At 40.0% G+C, this 19,554-nt stretch overlaps 1 protein-coding gene across 10 annotated transcripts in view; it reads right to left on the reverse strand.

Annotated features, from left to right (window-relative positions):
* The window catches only part of setd5 (SET domain containing 5), a 108,818-nt gene that overhangs the window by 58,489 nt on the left and 30,775 nt on the right, over positions 1-19,554 (reverse strand). For 9 of the 10 annotated variants that reach the window (XR_013325503.1, XR_013325505.1, XR_013325504.1 and 6 more), the window contains 6 exons: positions 11,650-11,882; positions 9,589-9,647; positions 9,307-9,491; positions 9,184-9,222; positions 8,825-9,109; positions 2,293-2,441 (listed from right to left, as the gene is read on the reverse strand). Coding sequence is in view for 7 of the 10 variants with exons in the window: in XM_077711768.1 (XP_077567894.1) it covers positions 2,293-2,441; positions 8,825-9,109; positions 9,184-9,222; positions 9,307-9,491; positions 9,589-9,647; positions 11,650-11,882 (950 nt within the window). In the remaining 3 variants the exon portion in view is untranslated. The remainder of the gene's footprint in view (positions 1-2,292; positions 2,442-8,824; positions 9,110-9,183; positions 9,223-9,306; positions 9,492-9,588; positions 9,648-11,649; positions 11,883-19,554) is intronic. The other variant, XM_077711765.1, reaches the window with a different exon arrangement.

The following is a 19,554-nucleotide window of genomic DNA, read 5'->3' on the forward strand; positions in this document are numbered from 1 at the left end:
CCAATGTCAAACGGGCTGCGCTTAAGATACTGTCAATGTTTGGGTAAACATACGTCTGCGAGTCTGTATTTTCTACCCTGAAACACGTGAAATCAAAGCATCGATCTGTTCAGACTGACACCCATGTGAAAGAATTGCGTCGAGTGGCAACAACGGAATACAAGCCATATTTGAAGAGGATTGTGCAAGGGAAGGAATGCCAGAAGTCCCACTAAGTAACATGCATAGTAAAAGAAAAACACTATTGTAAATTATTATATTTTTGTTTGTGGACTTGGTTGAACTGAGAGTTTGTCTGTGCACACAATGTTCATTGTTGATAATGACTGGCCTGTGCTGGTAGTACTGTAGGAGTCAATTTATGTCATTACTATGCTGGTGTGTGACATTTACAATAAATCTGGCTGAGCAAAGGTGTGTGTGATGTGGCTCTTTGCGGTAACACAGTAAAAAATGTGGCTCTTGGTCTCTGACTGGTTGGCCACCCCTGTAGTACATAGACCCAATGAGGTGATCCGACCAGAAGAGGTAGTCATAGTTTGGGTCGTAGTTGAATGCCTGAAGAGACCAAAAGCCTGTAGTTGGGCATACATTGTGCCAGCCAGCTGAAGTGCATCGGCTTACAGCTAGCACATTTGTGCGCTGCTGGTGTCTGGGAAGCCCTCGCTGCAGCTGTTGATTCAGCGTCCCATGCTTATCTCTGAGCCCTTTGTTCATTGGTCTCAGTTGCTTTCAACGATGAAGTGGAGGCTGTGTTGGACGCTCTTCTATGGGCTGAGAAGCAGAAGGGGAGGTTGCGTTCATTGCGTGTGAGGGTGGATTTTTATCAGAAATGCGAGCCCCGTGCGACTTATTTGAAAATAAAACTTGCTCAGCGGATTGAACGGCTGAGTACCAGGGAAGGGGACATTTTTATGTTTGAGAAATGAGAGCCCCGGGCGACATTACGGCCAATGTAATCGGCCTTGCCAAAAAAAAGAGCAGAAGTGGGAGTTTAATTTCCTGGCCGGCAGTCCGGTGGCGCATTCCGGCTGCGTCAGCCGGCAATATGGCAGTGCATACCGGCGACGAGCGAAGTCTGCCACGCGACCTCGGCCCAGCAGGAACCGGCAACAACAAATTTTTTTGGAAGTGTATGCCTTCCCGGACATTTTCATTCAAAGATTAATTGAACGTGTGGATTATCATCATCATGGGTGGGAACGCAGACTTCATGGTAAATTTAGCTTTAATCAACAAGCTCAACTGTCCTCATGGTTTAAAAAAACAAGAACAAAGCTTATGTTTTGACAGATTTGTTTATAACAGACAATGGTGTTTTGTTACTGGACATGTTTTGTTACTGGACATGTTTAGTCACGTGAGTACTGTAATCCCGTGAATATCGCCGACAATGGACTCATGGCCACAAGAAAACGAAGTACTTGGACTAAAACTCCCAGTTACCAGTTAATTTGGATTTATATGAAGCTATGAGGAAATATTTTCACTGAGTACAGTATTTAAAGTAGTTGCATATTTAAATATATACATTATATTTAGATATTAATACACTACAGTCTTTTGACACGCTTATTAATAGGTTGTAATATTTAATAAATATACACAGGATAATTGTACTTGTGAACTTGTATTTCTGAATTGGCGTGAAAACATATATTGTGGAAGTTAGAATGGGGTGATCCTACTTCGCGATTTTTCATTTATCACGGCCATGTCTAGTCTACATTATCGTGATATTCAATGGATTACCGTACTCTTACTCTTTGGAAATCAAGCTGTTTCAATTACTGCTACAGGTTATTGCGTTGTTGAGTCTTGATATGATAGGTGGTAATGTTAATTGAATGGTTGGATTTGAGTCTTGTTTACGTTTCATCTGTACAAGCTTAATCTCTTCATATTCTTGCTTTGCCAGCCCATTGCAGGGAACAATGTGGAATAACAATCATTCATGCTCACAGTCATTCCTAGAAATAATTTTGAGAGTGCAATCAACCTTGCAAGCAAGATTTTTCAATGTGCCGAACCAAAGTAGCCAGAGAAAACACACAGGCACTGGAAACACAAGTAAATTCCATCCTGGAAGGCCAAGCCAGGAACGAGCCATTGACCTTAAAACTGTGAGGCATCCTGGTAACACGTCCACCCACCATGCAGATTAGGGAAAATCCAAAGATATAAAAGTGATGCACAATTGTATCAAGACTGTTTATTTAAAAGTTATTCTGTGGTTCTCAACAGTGATAGGTGTACTCACTTTAGTTAAGTTTTGTCCATTCATATACTTACTTTTTAAAGAAGTGCCCATTGACCTCAAACTGCTGCTTAAGCATGACCTTTCCTCGATACTCAATGATAAGGATGTCGGGGTCTAGAGTCTTGGCTGCACGAAGTATCTTCCTGTGCTTCTGAACACGTGTTACACGTCCTAACTGCAGCTTAAAAAAAGAAAAATGTTGCAAGTGAAGCATTGAGTTTGTTATTATTACCGTATTTGCACTCATCTAAGCTGCCCGCGCAAATAAGCCACACCCTTAAAATTATTAAATTTTACAATTTCTCGCATATAAGATGCCCCCAATCGCCAATTTTCAGCTCCAAATTAATGGTTTGAATAGGGAGTATAAATATGTTACTTTGAAGGGAAAATCTTAAGAAACATTATCACAAGTGGTATTTCTGAGATACTGTATGAATCGCACATTAGGGTCAATATCAGAAGGGAGTTAATATATATTCCTGTCTTTGTAAATGCAAAATATCAAATTGTTCAATTTGAAAAAAATATATGTTTATCTTGATGAGAAACTGATGGTTTCTAATAACAGAAATTACAATTTTGTTTAAGATGTTGTGGCAGCCATATTGTTTCTAATGTCAAAATATCTCAATTCTTTCAATGGTTCATATTAGTTACAATTGTTGTCACTTTCGAAAAAGAAATAAAATGAAAAAAAATCAAAGTGGAATTTTGTTTTATTTCAAAATCAGTGTGCCGCGAGGGATGCTCAGGTGTGCCGCGGAAAATTACAAGAAATCATACATAGTAAGAGAGTGTTAGGATTGGGTTCATATTGTTATTCCAAAGTCTCCTCCGTGGCTGCTTATGTTTGTTTCTGTTAGTTATTAGTCTTACATTATTATATATTTGCTCGCAATGAAGAACGCTTTGCTTTACTTAGCTTATTAACATTGGAATAGTACATCTGCTTGCAACGGAGTAAATGCTTTGCTCCTTAGTTAGACCAAACAACAGGAAAGTTGAATCCTCTTGGACTGCTGGAATGTGGAGAGAAACCTTTGGCTTTACATGACCTTCATTTGTTTTGAGAGCTAAGACGTCTATTGTAACTAAGGTGTTTGACTATTTGACGTCTCAGTCAATGTTCCCTCTGAGCTGCGCACGTCCACAATTGCGCACTACTCTCGTCTTCTCTGCGCAGCAGCAATCATGTAGAACGCACAAAATAAAATCCACCCCCCCCTTTCCCAATGATGGCGCCGTTCACACGGCAGCTAGTGGCAGTAGCTCTGTCTATTCTTATGTTTTTGTGTCTCACAGCCCTCCTATCTTCTTTTTAAATTAAATTTTAGTATTTCTTAATACATTCCTTTTTACTTTACTGTGCAAATAGAAGAACAAGCGGTGAAATCGGGTGATAACTGTCGAAATCTGCTGTGTGTGTGATTGCATGCGTGCGTGTGTCACGTACAGACAGGGGCAAACTGCGGCCCGCGGGCCATATACAGCCCGTTGGGCTTTTTAATCCGGCCCGTGGGCCATATACGGCTGGTTAGGCTTTTTAACCCGGCCCGCCGACATTGTCCAAATAATAGTCAAAATCAATTACCTCATTCATTTCCCGTTTCCCTGCAATACCCTCGTTTCCCCGATAGATGACGCACTAGTCTAGAAACTAACTTCAGATTTTGATGCACTGACAAAAAAGGGAGGACAACAACACAGTTCCCAATGAAATGTGAGTTTCTCTACTGTGTTAAAAATAGCAACTTGCACATGTACGCACAGCACCAGTACAATATCTTAATTAACATGCCGCTCATAAATCTCAATTTAAAGACTGCTTTCTTTTGTTGAATATGTTCTTAATGTTGAAATCTGAAAATAAATTTTCACCTTCAATTGTGTCTTTTTTCGCACCTTTTAATCCCCAGGCTTGATAAATAACATTGCGTGTCCAAATGGCACGGCCCCTCTGTCAAATTTTAGAATCCATTCTGGCCCACAAGTCAAAAAGTTTGCCCACCCCTGGTTTAGTATGTGTGATTGTTTGTCTTCAACCTAAACAATGGACTAAAAATGGAAATTAGCCCTCGGCTACAATCTTAACATGAATATAAACATGTGCATTAATATGTGCTATCCCTTATTAAATAAATCAAAGCAAAATCATGGAAAAATATTGCATATAAATGGAAATTTGACTATCTCAAGTGACACGCTGAGCAGAAGTCATTTGAACGAGAATGTAAACTTTAAGTCGTATTTGTGCATATTCTAATCGCAAATATGAAGATGTTTAATTCCTAGATATTTTTTCATTCATTTTCATAACTGCTTTATCTACTTTATCATTCGCAGGGTGGGCTTGAGCCTATCCCTGTTGACTTTGGGCCAGGGGGAAGGGACACCCTGTATTGGTGGCCAGCCGATCGCAGGGCACAAGGAGACGGACAGCCATGCACACTCAGACGCATACCTAGGGGCAATTTTAGTGTCCAATCAGCCTAAAATGCATCTTTTTGGGATGTGGTAAGAAAACAGAGTACTCAGAGAAAACAAACGCAGACCAGGGAGAATATGCAAATTTAACACAGGTGGACCGACCTGGATTTGAACCCAGGAGCCCAGAGCTGTGAGGCTGACGCGCAAACCACTCATCCGCCGGGCCGCCCATTCATAGTTATTAATCATGACATTTTATTATTACTAAATCATTTATGTGTAGTAGACATACACCTGCTTATGGCAGGTGAGATACTGGTGTGTGCCCATAGCGAACAACGATGATGTTGTTCAGACTGGTATTCAGTGTGCTCAGGGAGGTTGTCTTTCTGCCCAGACAAACAAAAAATTAGAGGAGGAAACTTTAACAATGTGAACCCAATCCAAACAGAGAAATCTCAATATTAAGAGATTAAAATCGAACTATTCCGAGGTTAAAATTGAAATTTGAAATCATAGATTGTACTATGACAAGATTAGAATTGTAATATTATGAGTTTGAAGTCATTTTGTTGCTTATTTTTGTGAAGTAAACCGGATGCTCTGGGCTGTCTTATATATTTACAAAAAGTCTTAAATCCAATCATTTTAATTTAAGGCCTTACAACATGTCTTAAATGCTCTTAAAATGAAAGTCTTAAATACAATTTAGACCTGTCTTAGTTGTATTTAAAACTTGTTGATAATAATATATGGGTAACATTGGATTCAGGAAGCAACAATGAATTGCGATTAATTCTCCATGTTTTCAGGGTAATAACAGGGTATAACAAAAGCCTAGTTCAATAAGCATTTTAGCACCCAACTTTAAGGGCTCTTCCAACAATTTAGACCTGTCTTAGTTGTATTTAAGACTTTTATTTTAAGAGCATTTTAGACATGTTGTAAGACCTTAAATCAGTCATAATCCATAAATCAATCAATAATCTCGCGACAATCCGTGGTTGAGCTGCGGGAGCTGGAGCTCCAGCAGGAAAGCTCAGATTTCCCTCCCCAAAGCCATCTCATCCAGATCTTTCTCAGGGTTTCCAAAATTTTCTCCAAAATGTACTAAACTCAATTTTTGTATGACCCTCACCGCTTGAGTGAGTTATTTCTTGCCGGCAGGCTACTTATTGCGATCAACCCAATGAATGTTCACCATAAAAATTCTGAGCGTCATGCTAGCGCTTTATCGGACGAGGCGTATTGATAAAAAACAGAAAATATACCCGCAAATGAGAACCTATCACACGTTGCGTCTTGTAGATGTGAACATAGGGAATTATTAAGGCTGACTAAACCACCGGTCTTTTGTTTTGAAAAAAATCATATCATTTCCGGGGTTGTTCTAAAGAAAGTTCAAGTAGGAATATACAGTACAGTTCTATTGGCCTCATCGGAAGCAAAAAATGATGACAATTTGGATTTAACTTTTAAGAAGTTCAGACATGCTCAGAACTTTATTGCTTCTTATTCGACAAAATATCCCATGTTGACGCCGTCTCCAAAAGGATTGACATTTGCACAACATGCAGGGGTTCTTAACGGTCCAGCTTAATGTTGTGGAAATTATAGTTTGCCAATAAAAAATGAACAAATTATACTTTGTTCACCTTTGTATTTTCATTCTTCTGTACTTTTTCAAGTTTGCAAAAACACCATTTCAATTACAGTGGTACCGTGACATACGAGTGCCACGACATACGAGCAATACGAGTAAAATTTTGTGCAGATATTTATCTTGGGATACGAGACAGATTTTGATATACAAGCAGACAGCGGACGCGACAGGCTACTCAAAAGAACATCATGGGCACTGTCTCTCTCCCCGCAACTCCATTGTGTAATGTCTCTCTGGTCGCAACTCCATTGTGTAATGTCTCTCTGGTCGCAACTCCCGCCTGTAATGTCTCCGCGAGTACTGGGCGGAGCGTTGCATTTTTTTAGTGTTTATTTTTTTCCGTTAGTCAGTGCGAATGGTGAATATACTACTTCTCATTGGCAAGTGGTCGTGCGTTATCCTATTGTGAGGACATTTGTGTGCATCATTTTTTTGGGGGGAATATTTTGAAGGGAAGACAAAAGCAAATAACCCTCGATAGGTTGCATCTGAAAGTCAGGGTGAAGGCGGGGCAAATAGAACCAACCCGGGAGAAGAAAGGTATACAAATTTAAAACAAAATTAGAATTAAGTTCAGTGTAAGATTAGATTAAATTTATTTTTGAGTGTGTCTGCATCGTAATTAAAGTTCATTTAAATTTGTTTATGTTATGTTACGAGCAGCTCTGTACATCTCATGACCATAGGTGAAGGTAGCAATATAGATGATCAGCTCAGGTCTTTTGTCGCTACGACAAACCAATGTAGAGTCCGCATCACTGCAGATGTCACACCTATCTGCCTGTCGACCTCTCATTCCATTCTTCCCTCTCTCATCAACAAGAACCGAGACACTTAAAACTCCTTCACTTCAACTGACCTGAGAAGACATGCTACCTTTTTACCATTGAGGACTGAGGCCTCAAATTTGGAAGTGCCGATTCTAATCCCGGACAACAGAGCTGCCGTATTTATTGGATTATAACGCACAAAATTTTGTACAAAAAAACTGAAGCAAGGTTCGGGTGTGAGTTATACCTAGGTCTTCACTTTTATGACCAAATCTCGGTGAAAAACTGCCCTTCGTCGGAGAAGTCCCACCCAGATGGCGCGCAATACCATTCTACCAGCGCCCAAAGAAGGTACATTTATATCCCACTTCTCAAGGGATATAATCTACCTTCTTTGAGGCAGCCTTCTCCAACTAGCCTTTGGCAAGGGAAAAATAAAAAAAAAATACTCCAGAGAAACGTTGGCGGGGCAGCCGCTCACTCGAGTCCACCAAGAGAGCGCTATCCTTGGATAGGCTTCACAGCTCGTCCCGCCGACATTGGCCGGTGGTCACACTTGGACAAAAAACTTAAAGAAGTCTGGTTTCAATTATTTGGTGAATCTGATGATGATGAATAAGACTTTGAAAAAAAATATTATGATGATGAATCAGACTTTGAAAAGAAAATATTATGATGATAAATCAGACTTTGAAAAGAAAATATTATGATGATGAATTAGACTAAAGATTTAAAATTGAGAATTCTGTCCATACTGGTAGCTTGTTATACCAGGTTTCTGTACCACATGTGAATAAATGTTTTGTAATGGCGACATGTGTTCAACATTTGCTAGTTCCCGGTACCGGTACAATCCTTAGTGTGAGCTGATAAATATTTGAACAATGTATAACAATTTTTAGTCATAAATTTTGCATGGGTGCATGTTATAATCGAATAAATATGGTATATCATCTGCACAAATTATGCAAAAATAAGGCCACCAAACCGGACTCCAACGCCTGACTGTGCGTAGGTATTCTGCCCATAACGAAACTCACAGATTTTTTTTTTTTAAATCTGACATATTGGTGGCTATGCAGAACAAACCCTGAAATCAGTCATACAGGGACCAGATACACTGTATCAGGGGTTTCAATACTTCTTACAAGAACACCCCCTTCAGGTCCAATAGACTGGTTTGGTGAACTCTCATGACCACCATAACCCAGCGTAGAGTATAGAGCTGATTGCTGCTCCTGAATCTGAGACTCGCCTTCCCGATGGACCCTCCTTTCGAGTAGCACCAAGGAGACCTTCCCAGGTAGGTTGTGAAGTGTGATCCCTTTAAAATTGGAACCCACCCGCTTTTAAAAAACTGAGACCACACTCTTGTCTGCAAATCAAGAAGTGCTGCGTCACTGATGTATTAGTACACTACTTGGATTTATAGATATTTGGTCCTAATATGGATTTGTCTTTTACATTATATAGTAAAAGAAGCACTTTGGACTATTCAGCTGTTATAGGGTAACTTGAAATGACTAGATAATGAGTGGATGGGTAGAGACAATATCTAAAGCAGGAGGTTTATTCTAGTGTTTTATATTATCAAAACACGTTTATCACCAATAAATGCAGATATCTGGAAAATTCCAAATCGGTCACATACTTTCCTTATCCATATTAAAGAATGTTTGATAATAAAAATTTTGCACCAACCTGCATCAGAGATCCGAGCACAGTGTTGTTACAGCCCAGTTCAGTAAAATTGATAGTATTCATGGCATCAAGGGAAGTCTGTACTGCGGATGGCAGGCTTATGTGTTCACTTTCTGCATTTCCAACAGTAGTGCTAACAGTGCAGTGAAGCTGTAGCAGTGTTTGGATGTCCGCACTGTACTGGTTTGCCAAAGCTTCCTCATACTGGTCCGTCCACTGGCGAATTCTCTTCTCCCAACCCTCTTCTGTGGTCTCATCCAGCACGCTGGCCTCTGTAGTGGAGTTCTTCACAACGGAAAAGATGGATGACTAACAGTCACACAAACACACAACTCGTTTTAATTAAATGTCAGTCATACCTTCATCCTCATAGATTTCCGAGAACCCTCGCGAAAAGTCTGAAAGAAGAATCATATTTTCAATCAAAAATGTAGTTTTTCAAAAGAAATTTTGCAAAAATGAACTGTATATATTTTGCATACTTTAACTTTCTTGCCCTTCGTTGTTCCTCCGACTTTTTCTGTGCTTTTTTTCCTTTTTTTTGATTTACTTCTTTTGACTCTGTTGACCGTGAGTTTGATGCTGGTGGGTGTATGCTGAATGGCAGTGTAAGAAACAGTGGGGGGTGACACTTCATCACCACTTTCTGTTCCACTGCTCTCACCATCTACCATTAAAGTACAAGTATGTCAGAATGTGATATTCATAATAAAAGGAGAACTAAATTAAAGCAGACTGGGGCATGGGGGTAAAATATGAAATACCTGATATATTTTCGATTTTCCTTTCATGGCCATCTGTTTCTTTCCTGCCATCAGGTTCTCTGAAAAAAGAGGACAAGGCAAAACATGACTGTTATTTTCTAACTTACATATGGACAAATACAATTACTACTAATTTTTGTGGCTGAGGCTTCTCGCAAGGTATCCCTGAAATATGCTTATATGGGAAATTAAATACTCAAAAATACCATTATCATATGGGTGTGCAAATATTGCCACAACAGTGGTACCACTACTCACAAAATTCATTCTAGAACTGGTTTCGTGAATTGGATCATTATTAAGTAGAAGCATATTTTACATTAAAACAACAGAATTCATTCAACGATCTTTGCTACTACCACTAATAACCTTTAAAAAGAAAAAACTATAGACATTTTGGATTAATTGCAAATAAAGAGATAAGAACATTATTTATTAAATAATTAACATTAAATAAGTAATGCAAAGACATTTTCCAATCAGGAGGAATTGCGAGTGCTAGCTGAATAAATATACCTAGACACGCGCAGAAGCACACAACTAAACTTAAATCTTTTTTACGCGCACTCAGGAACTCATTGCCGGCCAAAGTTGTTCAGCTATGGTCCTGGAGAAGATTAAAAAGTACCCAAAAAAAGGGTCTTTGGTTTGGACACTCACGCTCAAACTCTGCCATTGGCCGTTACCCCTTTTCAGGCCGGTTCTGGCGTTCGCAGGAGTGCACTGTTTTCGGGTCGTGTTCCCCTTTTAGACCTGTTGGCCCGCTGCCTCACTTAAGGCGTGGGCTGGCTCGAGCGTCTGCCTACACTCCGCTAACCTTGCTTCCGGGATCATGAAGACGCAGCAGCTTTCTAGTGAATGGGAGGCCAGCGAGGTGTTGGAATACAGCCAAAGGGAAAGCAATTCTACCATGACAATTTAAAAATAAAATTACCAAAATACACAGTGTATTTATGTTTCAGGGTGTATGTTGGTTTTGTTTGACGTTTTGTAATTTGGATTATTTTTATATCTTGGAACAAAAGGTTTTGCATCAAGGTTTTTTGTAAACTGAATATAGCGGATGTAGGAAGCAATCATAATAGAGGTACCGGATGTAGGAAGCAATGATAATAGAGGTACCGAATGTAAGAAGCAATCATAATAGAGGTACCGGATGTAGGAAGCAATCATAATAGAGGTACCAGAAGTAGGAAGCAATCATCATAGATGTACCACTGTTTAAGGTTGCATTTGTAGCATATATAAGAAGTGAATCATTTAGGATTACAAAAAATATTGAATATTGCTGAATGCCATAAAAATGAGTTTATTTTAGATCATGGTCAAAAGTCTACTTCCCTGGTACATGGCAGCATTTACTTTGAGCTGCATGACTCAGGTCAAACATTTTGGGTAACCTACAGAAACAGTCTGACACTGCTCTGCCTGGAATTTTTGCTCAGCTGAGTCCAAATTGTAAATGTAAATGTATATGTGTATATGTGTATATATATATATATATATATATACAATATATATATATATATATATATATATATATATATATATATATATATATATATATATATATATATATATATATATATATATATATATACAATATATATATATATATATATATATATATATATATATATATATATATATATATATATATATATATATATATATATATATATATATATATATATATATATATATATATATATATATATATACGATATATACGATATATATATATAAAGGGGTAACTCAACTTGGCGGTTTTACGATTATCGCAGCCATGTCTGGTCTACATTATCTGCGAAAAACGAGGGATTACTGTCCCACTTTGCCTTTAGGATGCGCAATTTCTGGATACCAGGATTAGATGAAAAACAAAAAGAGCCACACAAATGGAGAACTATTATTTGTCCTCAGAACATTTCTGAAATGTTTCTGCCTGCTTTTATCTGTGCTGTTTGGACAATCAATTAATCGCAGTGTGAACTCATGCAAAAGGTGCTCCTTCTGACAAATTATGCCCGTACAAACAGGGTAATGTCTTTAAAAGCTTACCTGCAGTTGTCACATTTAATGAGTAAACCATCTGGCTTCCGCGTGCAGTGACACCAGCTGGCTATAGGCCCATCCTCTCCTGAGGAGCTATCGCTGTCTGCTGAGTTGTCATCTGTTGTTTGAATATAGCGGGAACTGTGTACAACGCCATTAAGATCAGTTTGAGGGATAATGGTTTGAGAGAGCGGCGAAGCAGGTGGGGTTGGAGGAGGAGGTGCACCATAGTTGTGATCCTGACAACACAAAGTGGGTGTTAGGGCAAAAAACTGAAACAGAAAATGTAAACAAATTAAAATGAGGGTTTAAAAAAAAACAGAAAATCAATGAGTACAACAACTGATAACAAAAATGGAAGCTGTTGATCAAAGGAAGTTAATGGCTTTGTTGTGGGTTTAGAAGTGTTGGTTTTGATCATTTCAAATTTCATGTGAGCAGTATATTGACAATGACATTGACGTTCATAAATCTTTTGAAAGAAAAATATAGTGAAATCGTAATATCAGTTGGATCCCAGATTTGTGAAATTGCACCTAACGTGTGTCATGATTTCACCTCGGCTACGGTAGACGCACATAACTACAATATTAACTTGCTTATAGGCGCTTGCACATTTAAGCCTCACCCGTAAAAATTGTGGAATTTTAAAATTTCCCGCATATAATCGCCCCGATTCCCGATTCTCACCTCCATATACATGGTTTTAATAGGGAGTATAAATCTATTACTTTGAAGCGAAAATCTTCACACGTGGTATTTCTGAGATACTCTATGAATCGAAAGCATAATATTAGGGTCAATATCATAACCTAATATGGCTGGCTTTTTATATGCAAATTATCAAATTATTCAATTTGAAAAAATAAATACGTCTATCTTGATTATAGCCCGATGCTTTTTAATGACAATTACAATTTTCTTATCAGGAGATGTTGTGGCAGCGGCGAAATTGCTTCCAATGTCTAAATATCTCAATTTTTTTTCGAAGGTTCATATTACTGCAATAGTTGTCACTTTCAAACAAGAAATGAAAAGAAAAGAAAAATTTTGTTTCATTTAATAATCTAGAAGAGGTATGGGCAAACTACGCCCCGCAGGCCACACCCGGCCCGCTAAGCTTTTAATCCGGCCCACCAATGTTGTCCAAATGTTTTTTTTGTTTTTTTCCCCCAACATGGCGCCGTCACGCAGAAGCCAGTGGCAGAGTATCTCTGTCCACTCTTATTTATTTTTCGAGTTTTACAGCCTCTTTTACAGCATCTTTTTTTAAATTACATTTTAATATTTCTTAATACATTCCTTTTTTCTTTACTTTGTACTTTATACTTTTTACTTTAATGATGAGTATGCATACCTGTCAACTGGTACGTTCTCGCCGTAATTGGTACAACTGAAAGCCCATTTTTATATTGGTACGCTGTACACATGAAAATGGTACGCTAAACGGTGATTTTGAGAATCGTTCCCGGAAACGCATGTCTGCCAAGTGATATATGTACCGGCGCCTCTGATTGGCTAAAAAAAAAAGATCATGATAAACATTTCGTTTTGTAACACTTTCACCATGTGATTTCCGTTTCCTGTTCCCTTGTTTATGTTTACTTTCATTTTGTTGTTCGTGATTTTTTACAAAAAAGTAAAGTGGTAAGATTTTCCATGTATTTATACATATATGTAAGGGCGAAAACAAAATTTGGTAAGATCACAAATGGTTCGAGGTTGACAGGTATGAGTATGTTGATACTTTAGTCTTTTTTCTGTTTATGTTTCATATGTAATGATAACAGATGCTGTTTTTTTATATGTATCATATCTTGTGCAGACCCGGCCCATCTGTCAAATTATTAAAGTCAGTGTGGCCCCCGGGCCGAAAAGTTAGCCCACCCCTAATCTAGAATGTACAATCATTTGGTTTCTGTGTTCCAAAAGGCAAGGTGTTGTATACAAATTATAAAAACAAATAACTGAAGCACGACCAGGAATTAAGCCCATAGCGGTCTACGTAGTGTTCACCATGTCTCTGGGTGCAATAATAGCATACATACAGGTATCATGGTTTAAATTTTAACGATCGACCGCCATCAGCCTTAACTATCGTCATGACGCAACAGCGCCATTTTGTTGTGACATTATCGTTTAGTGCGTCGATTATCTTGCAGTCTGCCATTGCTTGCTGAGGGCGCAGCCATCTTTCCTAGGGATGGCAAACTTCTTGGTTGTACTACTCTCATTACTTCTTTTTTGAATTTGTCTACGTGTGAGCAGCACCATTTGGGAATGTGGAATCCAGCAGACGATCCTTTAGATTCATACAGTATCTCAGAAATACCATGTGCGATTATTTTTCTTAAGACATTCCACTCAAAGTAACACATTTGTACTCCCTATTAAAACCATGAATATGGGAGTGAAAATGTGAATCAGGGGGTCATCTTATACGAGAGAAACTATAAAATGAAACAATTTTAAAGCAATTTTAAGGGTACGGCTTACACACGGAGGCGGCTGATAAGCGGGAAAATACGGTACTTGAACGGGAAACACGAGACACTACGCCACCAGAAATGCTAAATACAGGGGTTTAAATACACACGGGTTGATTACCAAATACACAAAACTGGTCACACAAGGAAATGGAAGCCAGAAGGGAAACAGCAGGCGAAACGCATACAACAATCACATGAACACACAAGGAGAACGGTGACACATCCACCCAAAACTCGAAAAAAACAACACCTTGGGCATTCAAAGAATGTAGGAAAATGGCAATTTGATCGAGAACAGTACATGAAACTTAAAACAGATCAATAATCTTAATGAAAATGAATATAAAAATTTAAATTGATCAAATAAATGTGATTAAAGGAGCTCACTCTCGGCTTTTTTATTAGTGCGTAGGCCAGGATTAATGACACGTCAAAATCTGGAAACGCATACCATACTCAATGCGCCACCAGCCTTGTGTGAGATGGTGATTTGATTTTATTCTCTTTTCATGCAACCCCTTAGGGTACTTGATTTTGTCTTAATATATCTTTCGTTCAGTCAATATTATTTGCCATATTGTAATTGAGGTTATCTTTTGCGAGACTAAGATTTCTGAGTGGACTCGAAATCCACCTCGTACTAAAAAAAGAGAGCAACAGAAGAGCAGCCTCGTCAAAAATAGGAGTTTATGCATGACCAATCTAAAGGAAAATAAACTTTGGAATCCTAACAAAAACAAAACAGTTCTTTTGTTGTTTCAAACTTTAATACTGTTGTCTGATGAAAAGCACTGAGTGTGATTCATAGGTGGAGCAGTGTCGACAGATAGGGCGAAATTCCCGCTAAACTCAGTGGGTTTTATTTAAGGTGTTATTGATCAACCCTGTGCTGTACACTTGCCACCTTGAGAAAAGAAGAGCTATGTCAGCATGCTCTTCATCAACTCCAGATCGGCCTTTAACACTATAATACCAAACATTCTCAAACACAGGTTGGACAGCTTGGAGCCCCCACCTTCCGCCTTCTTCTGGATTAGGGACTTCCTCATCCGACCCAAGCATGTAAAGCTGGGTTGCCTCTTCCGCCCACAGGCTCAGCACTGGCTCGTCCCAAGGCTATTTTACTCGCTCTTACGAACACACGACTGCAGACCCACGCACCCTGAGAACATTATTGTGAAATTTGCCAGCATTTTAACGGTGGTGAGGAAGATCTTAGAGCAGGGGTCTAAAGGTCAATTTACCTGAGGGCCGCAAGAGGCAGAGTCTGGGTGAGACTGGGCCGCATCAGGATTTCCACAAGAAAAGCGCTGATAAAACATTCCAACGTTATCAAATATCTTTATTTAAAAATATATATATAATAAATTAAATGAATTAACTTAAAGATGAATAAAAAATAAATCAATAAGTAATAAAAAATTTGATGTACTGAGAATACAGTAGATATACAGTGGCTGGCTAAGTAGAGAAAACTAATTATTTTTATTTCGTTTCAAATGTCTGTATTAACAGTTCTTTAAATTTTAACTTTCTGAACTTTACTTCTTGCTGCTGCAGACCTGGCAGCGCTTCTCACATAGCTGAGTCACATTTGGCTTGAGGGAGGAAGCAGTGGAGACCCTCAATAGAGCTTGAAGATGCTCATCAGTAAGTCTGGACCTATACTGTGAAGTTCAAGGTGGAGAAGAGTTTCTCACACAAGTATGTGCTTCCAAAAAGGCACATGGTCCGCTTGAACATTCGGGAAAGTTCAGGGAAGCTGGGGGTCAACACGCTCAAAAATTGTCCAAGCTTGTCTGCTTCTCCACTCACCTCCCTGAACTTGGCTTTGAGTGCAGAGTTGTACTGCAGGTCCATGAGCTCCATTTGAAGCTCAGGAGGGGCATCTTGCACATCAAAGGAGAAGGGGTCCGCAAACATTTGAAATGTGGCTTTGTGTCTTGAAGTCTGGAAATCTGTGATCAAATTCCTCCTGCAGCTTCAAAATGGCCTCCACCTATTTCTCACCACCGCATCCACAAGAGCCTTGCATGCTGGCAAATGGAAAATGTTTGCCTGAGAGAGCTGGGGTTTCCATAACAAAAGTTTAGTGCAGAATGCTCTCACTTTGTCATAGGCAGCACTGACAAGTTGCCCCTGGCCTTGTAGCTTCTTGTTCAGTACATTAGGCTCATGTGTGATATCAACAAAAAAGCTAATAAGTCCATGAGCCATTTGGGATCACTTAGCACAGGAACAGAAACCCTTCTATCACCATGAAGTCTTTTACTTCTGCTCTCAACTCAAAAAATCTCGTCAACACATTTCCCCTGCTGAACCAACGTACCTCAGTGAAGTAGAGCACATCCGAATATTCAGACTCCATTTCCTCCAAAAAAGAACGAAACCTTCTATGCTTTAAGCCTCTGGATCTGATTTGGTTGATGCATTTCACAACGACAGACATCACATTGTCAAACTTCAGGCATCTGCTGCAAAGGGCCTGCTGATGGATAATGGAGTACAGAGCTATGGCCTACTCTACAACCCTCCTCTTCCAGTTTTTTTTAAGAAGTGCTACCAGTCCATTCTTCCTCCCAATCATTGATGGGGCTCCATCAGTTGTTATTCCAACAAAGCTCTTCCATGGCAAACCGGCATTCTGAATGGCATCACACAGCTTGTGAAATAATTCCTTAGCGGTTGTCTGGCCATGCATTGGAATTATTGTGAGCAACTCCCCCAACACTTCAAAATTGTCATCAACACCACGGACATATATTGCAAGCTGGGCAGTGTCTGTGATGTCTGTGGTCCCCATCAAGAGCCACTGAATATACACTGAAACTTTGCGCTTTCTCATAAAGTTGATCATAAATGTCACTTGACAGGTCAGAAATGCGCTCTACCACGGTGTTGGCAGAAAGGCGGATGTTGTTGAACTGACTTTTCTTTTCTGGACAAACAATATGTGCAGCATGTAATACGCACTTTTTGAAAAATTCACCTTCTGTGAATGGCTTTCCTGCCTTGGCAATCAACTCACAAACGGCATAACTGGCTTCGACTGCTTCATTACTTTCTTTTGTAGCCTTCTTGAAAAAACCCTGTTGCCTGAGAAGACTTGTTTTAAGACTGTCAACCTGGTTGGCTCTCTCATCTCCCTGGTATTTGTCGTACTCCTCAGCATGTCTTGTAGCACAATGACGTTTCAAATTGTATTCCTTGTGGACCGCAACTTTTTCGGTGCAAATGAGACACGTCGGGGTGCCCCTGTGCTCAACAAAGAAATATTGCATTCCCCACTTTCCTTGAAACTGTCTGTGCTCATCACTGACCTTTCTCTTCACGGCAGGCTTTGAAACATCTCTGGGGCTGTAATATGGGTTTACACTAGGAATGAGTCTCGGATTGAATTTTTAGCTTTCAGTTGCGCGGTTCTGTGGCTCATGCACACTTTCGATTTGACCGTTTGACTGTCAGTCGCGCGGGTCTGTGGCGCATGCACAATTTCGCTCTCCTATCGTATTGGATTACGGCAGCTCTCCGAGCCGAGCGGAGTGATCGGCTTCACAGCTTCTCCTCTGCCCAGCTGATTGGAGGAATGAATGAGTGAGTGAGCGAGGCACTGGACAGCCCGGCCACTGCCCCGCCCTCCAGAGCCGTATACTTCACCGTGGTTCATCCAGCTCCGAACACCGTGTCATTCATATCAATCTTGCGGGCCGCACTGACATTAATGTTGCATATTTTGTTAAAGAGCCAGACAGCTGAAGTGAGGAAGGATCTGAGAAAGTGCTCCTTCCTGCAATGTGGGTGCAGCATTCTATTGCTGAAAGAGCTTCGGAGGGACGCCACAAACTCATAGAAGGGGTGGAAAGTGCTGTCCATGATGGACATCATCCTGACCAGCATCTTCCTCTCTCCCAATTCCTACAGAGTTCAAAGCAGTCCAGAACAGAGCTGGCCCTCCTGACGAGCTTATTCAGTTTGTTCCTGTCCCTCTCCATGCTCCCGCATCCCCAACAGACCGCTGCATAAAACATTGAAGATGCCACCACAGTGTCGTAAAAGCAGTGGCAGCAGTGTCCTCCACATTCAAATGACCGTGGTCTCCTAAGTAGGTAGAGGCGGCTCTAGTCATTCTTGTACAGGACATCTATGTTTGTGGACCAGTCCAGTTTGTTGTTAAAGTGAACACTCAGGTACTTGAAATTCACGATGATTTCAATGTCTGTACCTTGGATGTTCACCTGAGTGGTCTGTTGAGGAATCCATTCGAAAATGGATAACCATTTCCTTTGTCTTACTGGCATTGATATATAAATGTGGTTTCGCCTAAACCAGTCAACAAAGGCTGTGTTGACTCTCCTGTACTAGATCTAGGTCGTTCCCATCCATCACTCGTCCAACAATAACGGTGTCATCAGAGAACTTCTGGATGTGATAGTGTCTATATACTACCACTTCAGTTGTAGTCCTGGAGTCTCACATATTGTGGTCTTTCAGTGACAAAGTTGATGATACATGCAGCCAGGTGGTTCCTTACTCCTGCCTCTTCCAGTTTCCCTCTCAGTAGGACTGCCTGAATGGTGTTGAATGCACTGGAGAGGTCAAAAAACATCATTCTCACTGTGCTTCCCGTGTTCTCCAGGTGTGAAAGAGACCTGTGCATCGGGTACGTGGGAGACCCACGGCTTATTGTTGGAGAAACAATAGACTTTCTTGGAAGGTACAGTGTTCAATATGAATTGCACAGCACCTCCCAGTCAGTGGTCTCAAAACAGTCCCTCAGTACTGTAAGATTATATCAGTTTTTGTAAGCATAAAATCATCGTTCTCATACAAACTGTGAATGGCTGGCATGTCAGCATAAACACTCAACAGTCTGACTGATTAATCAATCTTAGTCTTGTGATTGAGTTGACATGTCAGCACAAACACTCAACTGTCCGATCTGTCTGATCAATTACTTTTTGCCCTTCAAATGACTGAAACGTATCTGTCCAACGCCCTGGTGACAACAGTCAATTTTGCCTGTATTTAAAACACAAACACTGGTCATTCAGTGAGAGCTGTAAGGACAACAGACTGTGAGTGGTTCACGCTGTCTGAGCTCTCCCCATTTCTGCAGTTTGGTAATAAACCTATTTCCTATTAAATTGATTTCACTCTTTCTTAACCTGCTCCTTAAGTTGTTTTTCAGAACTATCAAGTACCATGCTGGTCTTCTCGGTCAATCTTTGTATGATCCTTGTGTTTGGGTTTTTTTCCTCACCATAGGGATGTAGGTGGGGATCAGACGGACCAGGTTGTGGTCTGAGCGGCCCAGTGGGGGGAGAGGGAGTGAGCTGTACCCCTCCTTCGTGTTGGCATACAGCAGTTGCAGAGATTTTGTTGCCTGGTGTGGCACTTCACATACTGAGTGAAGGTGGGGAGA

Source organism: Stigmatopora nigra, unplaced genomic scaffold (assembly GCF_051989575.1).
Source record: "Stigmatopora nigra isolate UIUO_SnigA unplaced genomic scaffold, RoL_Snig_1.1 HiC_scaffold_29, whole genome shotgun sequence".
Lineage (NCBI taxonomy): Eukaryota > Metazoa > Chordata > Actinopteri > Syngnathiformes > Syngnathidae > Stigmatopora > Stigmatopora nigra.